A 5,383-nucleotide genomic window follows, 5' to 3' on the forward strand; every position below is an offset into this window, starting at 1 on the left:
AAAAAACAGTTCGATTTATAGTATGGCATTCCCACTCCCCAGGACTAGAGCGGGGCAGTCTTTATTTGCAACATGCTTGGAATCTGACTCAGGTGCCTATTTGAAAGCACGTTACATAACAGCACTGCATTCACTCCCATTGTTTCACTGTACATGCCTCTATGCAAACCGAACGTAGATCCCTCAACAACTATTCTACTACTGGAAAGAGGTGATTTCATGGTGATTTCGAACAGTGAAACATGAAGCATGAAGCTTATGCCAAAACAGTCAATACAGCATCTTTCATGGCATTAGTGTGTTTGCTTTTGAACCTAGCAGTAGTGTGGCGTGTTTCACAGTTTGTATATCTCTCCACCAGGGGGAGCCCTACCAGGCAAGAGTGAGCCAACAATAGATACGCTGTCAGTACCACCCATTTTGCCCAACTGGTATTACATAATGGCTGGTGGAGGAGCCATCTTGTTCCTGCTCATTGTCATTGTCATGGCCATTAGCTGTCGCCATCTTACGGCCAGGAGGAACCAACCCACAATGGCCTACTACAGCCCCCACAATGCACATTACCCGAACGGCGGCATGCACAGGGCTGGGGTGATGCCCAAGTTGACTGTATGGGTTGAGAAGGGCGATGGGAATTCCTACTGGTGAACACCTGGACTAAAGGTTTAGAGGTTTGCCTGCAAATGCTGACTTCGTGAAGGAAGTCCTTGACAAATGCAGATCTCATACTGAAGAGTTGGAGGAGAACCTCAAAGAAAGCTCTCAGATGCTTGGATTCGAATGCATCCAGATGAACCCAACACTTCGATTTTTCTGTTTCCTCGTTCTGTTCTTGTTCTTTTCTTTCTTGGATACTGACGACCCTGTCTTTGACTGTATGGGTTGAGAAGGGCGATGGGAATTCCTACTGGTGAACACCTGGACTAAAGGTTTAGAGGTTTGCCTGCAAATGCTGACTTCGTGAAGGAAGTCCTTGACAAATGCAGATCTCATACTGAAGAGTTGGAGGAGAACCTCAAAGAAAGCTCTCAGATGCTTGGATTCGAATGCATCCAGATGAACCCAACACTTCGATTTTTCTGTTTCCTCGTTCTGTTCTTGTTCTTTTCTTTCTTGGATACTGACGACCCTGTCTTACTAGCGTGCTCAGCTTGTTTACGACATCTAGCCAGCTCGTACTCATCTGGAGGGAACTTCTCCAAGAGCAAATCTGTATCTGGCCTCTTGATGAACGCCAAGCCAAGAGGACGTGTTATCCAGTGACCTCAATCACTGATCCTGGACTGACTTTGATCCAATGTGCTGTACTTATGTTAAATCAATGTGATTGGACAAGGTCAGAACATCGGCGAGTTCAGAGCTGTTGTGGACATGCCACAATGTTTGCACTTTGACTAGTCCCTGAGATTGATTACGAGTACTTTACCTTATTATAGCAGAACATGGGAACAGACCTTTGGTGAAAGAGAGAACATGAAGCTTTCAGATAAATTAAAGCATACGGGCGGAGGCTCCATTACTGAGAATGTGCTTCTTAGCACTTTTTGAACACAAAGCAAGCATGATTTAATTAGTAATAAGGGAAGGTGAAGTATTGCTTAAAAGGTTTCTGCATGTAAACAACTTGAGTTAAGTCTGATAAATGGAGAGTCCACCTAAGATGATATAAACATATGCTGTCATAATGAACACTGCCTTTAAAGTCAACATGAAATCAAAATTGAGTCTCTTAACTATCTTCTTGGTCTTATTGTGAACAGTTGATCAATGCATTGTTATTACAAAGAGAAAATGCTTGTGTAATGAGTTTCTTTTTTTCCACTGATGTAACTTAGATCATACCAATTACTGGTTAATGTTATTGGCAACACTTGTTTTAGGCTGCAAGCCTTTCTACAGCCTTTCTTAAAATCTTGCCAATATTTACCACAATAAATTAATGCCAGTTGTCAATAACATAATAAAGAGTGCAGTAATTACAAACAAAAACAGATTTGACTAATAAGCATTGACATTGGGATTCGCAATTAAAAAGCCTCACTGAAAGTAGCAGGAAGAATGTGTAAACTCACATTCAGACTCTATCCTTGTATGAAACACCAGCTTTTCACCATTCAATCAATTCTCACTGAAGAAGTCCCATCTAACAGTTTTTTCATTATGGAACTAAAATGCATTGCAAATGTTCTTTCATGTTGACTTTAAACATTTTATTAGGCATGGTTTTATATCAACGATGTGCTCAACTTAAATGAAGGGATGGCGCCACCAATGAGATGAGAGAATTATGGGAAAGAGGGATTAAGCAAGGGAGTCTTCATGTTTTGTGTTTGTTTCTGTGTTCTCTGTGGCAGTATCTAGGTTATTCCTTTCTATCTCGCATTTCTCACATTTTTTTCCCAAAGATCACCCGAAACTGTGTTGGCGTGTGTTATTCTGAGCAAACGCTTGCTGGTGTGGAGGCTCCAAAAACAAGTCCCATAAACAAAGACAGCTGTTTCCTTTCTCCGTCTCCATGCTATGAAGAAGCACTGAGAGCTGGGGTGGGAGAGAACTTGTGCAGATATCAACACCTGGTAGCAATTTTGGTTCACTGAAGCATCGTGAAGCATCAGGAGTGATTAGCAGTGAATGCTGTCCAAGATCGCCTCAAAGATGCTTTTTCATAGCCATGTTGAATCATTTACTGAATTGAGTTGTCATTCAGTTTTATAGTTGATATTAATCAATTCTGTATTTGGACAGGGGTGTGTCACGAACATACTGTGGCAGTACCATTTGATTATCATATAGTATTGAAATGCTACTCCAAGGTATTACCTTAGTACAAATGTCCAAAGCGGTAACTGTTTTAAAGGAATAGGTCTCCCCAAAATGAAAACTTAATGCAATGTTATTTCAGCATGTTATGACTTCCTTTCTTCTGTGTAAGACAAAAGGATATGTTTTAAAGAATTTTCATGCTGCAACTTTATGTAAGTCGAAAGACCTCTCCATATATCATAAATGTAGTTTGTATTGAACCATAGATTTATGTGAGCAAAAATAAAGTCATTATTTGCTCAAATCTCATTTGCATTGGCGTATAATCAAATACACTCTTAAAAATAAAGGTGCTTCAAAAGGTTCTTCACAGCGATGCCATAGAAGAACCATTTTTGGTTCCACAAAGAGCCATTCAGTCAAAGGTTCTTTAAAGAACCATCTCTTTCTTACCTTTTTATCATCTGAAGAACCTTCTTTCTCCACAAAGAACCTTTTGTGAAACAGAAAGGTTCTTCAGATGTTAAAGGTTCTTTATGGAACCATTTAGACAAAAAGGTTCTTCTATGGCATCGTGAAGCACCTTTAATTTTAAGAATGTACAGTGTCAAATTTGACATTAGTGACAGCAAATGACAGTGGTTTGGCATTTACACTGTTCATCCCCTTTTGTGTTTTCATTTTATAGAAAAAGTGTAAACATTTCCTTTTGTCTTTCACATATGAAAGAATGGCATACAGGTTTGGAACGACTTGAGTAAATGATGACCGGATTATAATTTTCATATGAACTATGGCTTTAAGAATATTAGGCGGATCTAGAAAAAGCATTTCAAAGGTCTTCATATCGATATAAGAAGTATAGAGCTGTTTAAAATGGAAATAAAAGGATAAAGACCCTTGGCTCCTGAGGGGCTTTTTAATGCCATTTCCTGCTGTGAGGTGGTAAGAGATGTTTTGGCACCGTCATGCAATGTGCTTTTAAAGCAGCCACTTTATGCTCTTTTCTTCCCTAAACCGTGTCCCCCCCTTCTTTCTTCACTCTTAATATTTTTTAATTAGTTAATGGACCAGATACCATTTATTAAAGCTGCTAAGGGCGTTCCGTCTCCCGCCCCGTGTCTCTCGTCGACTCGGGAACCACATTAATGAGTGCGAGCGCTCTCTTGAGAACGCCGTCAACACGTCACCCAGCGAGGCGTGATGCCAAACAGCCATTCTTCTAGGGCTCTTAAATGCATCGCGTATACCTAACCGAGAAGCTTCTAATAAAGCAAAACAGTCTATTTTTCAAAGAGCGGAGGATTGAGGTTGATGTTCACACCCCTGCCGATGTCTGCTCGGATCCGAATGACTCATGCTAACTGTACATTTGGACACGGGCATCTCAGGGGTTGTCGAACAGTCGACAGCGTTCTCCTCGGAGGTGGGGAGTTGGGTAGAATAGATCGCTCACAATGGATCCAGTCAGGCTACCGCCTTCACATCCGTGGTGCGCAAGCTCTCACATTGATTTCTCTGCTTTTAGACACATTGGGCTCTGACTTGGACATTTTTGGAACAAAGCGACCTGATCCATAAAGCCGTTTGAAAGTTATGGGCCTTTTATTGCACCACAAAGCTTACTTAGGTGGTGGTGGTGGTGGTGATGCTTCTGATACAGACTATGAATTTAATCATAATAATGAGGATGATGATGATAATGCACTTTGCTTTATGAAAGTACCTTCTAACTGTGGTCAGCCTATACCTCAACTTTGAAATTAGTAAATTGTTTAAAATGCGAATGTGAACGGAATATTTTTTGCTTGATGAATTTGTGTCTTGAAAACCTGCTTTTAAAATGTGACAATAAAATCTTATTTTTCTAATCCTCAATTATTTTTATATCTATTTATATCACAGCAGTAGCAATAGATGTTGGCCTATTTTTGCTGCTATATTTGTGTGTTCCCTTAATGTTTAAATGCTTTTGTGCTTCAATTAGTAATTATGTTGGTCACATGATGTTATTCTCTGTACTCTGTAATTATGTTACATATCTTGTGACCCTTTAATCATTTATTACTTAGCCTCAAGTCTCAAAATATACTTATTTATTTACTTAGAGTTGCACAAACTCTGTTTTACAGGTTATTGTATTATAGCAGACATTAGTGTAAATTAGCAAGTTTGTTGAAGTTAGTTACTGTGTATTGTTGACATGTTTAGAGCTAGTTATATGAATTCTGAATAATCAAATGTTATGAAGATGACTCTAATGCCCTATTGTGTACTGAAGTTTGTTAATTCAAGAATGCACACTTATATTCATTAATACATATATCATTCTGAATAATTTTGAGCGCTTTTTGACCATAAAACAAATTCTTTTGTGTCATATTATATATTTCAATACAATGTTTACATTTCTGTCCACAGTTAAAAAACCAGCGGTCGGAAATGGGCGTCTCTTCAATGGGAAGGACCACATAAATGCAGGTTAGTTCCCACTACTACATACAAACAATAGTATATGACTGCTTCCTGGCAGGCTATTTATTCTAACCAAGTTCAAAGAAAGGGAACCAGGAATGAGAAATCTTTCATCTATTGTATTCCCCCCCCCCCTCTGTCA

The 5,383-nt window shown here is 39.3% G+C and overlaps 1 protein-coding gene across 1 annotated transcript in view; it reads left to right on the forward strand.

Annotated features, from left to right (window-relative positions):
• The window catches only part of LOC107749808 (neuropilin-2-like), an 80,803-nt gene that overhangs the window by 72,488 nt on the left and 2,932 nt on the right, over positions 1-5,383 (forward strand). The window contains exon 16 of the mRNA XM_016565024.1: positions 5,188-5,247. Coding sequence (XP_016420510.1) covers positions 5,188-5,247 — 60 coding nt within the window. The remainder of the gene's footprint in view (positions 1-5,187; positions 5,248-5,383) is intronic.

Source organism: Sinocyclocheilus rhinocerous, unplaced genomic scaffold (genome assembly GCF_001515625.1).
Source record: "Sinocyclocheilus rhinocerous isolate Xijiao unplaced genomic scaffold, SAMN03320098_v1.1 scaffold1302, whole genome shotgun sequence".
In the NCBI taxonomy this organism is placed as follows: Eukaryota; Metazoa; Chordata; class Actinopteri; order Cypriniformes; family Cyprinidae; genus Sinocyclocheilus; species Sinocyclocheilus rhinocerous.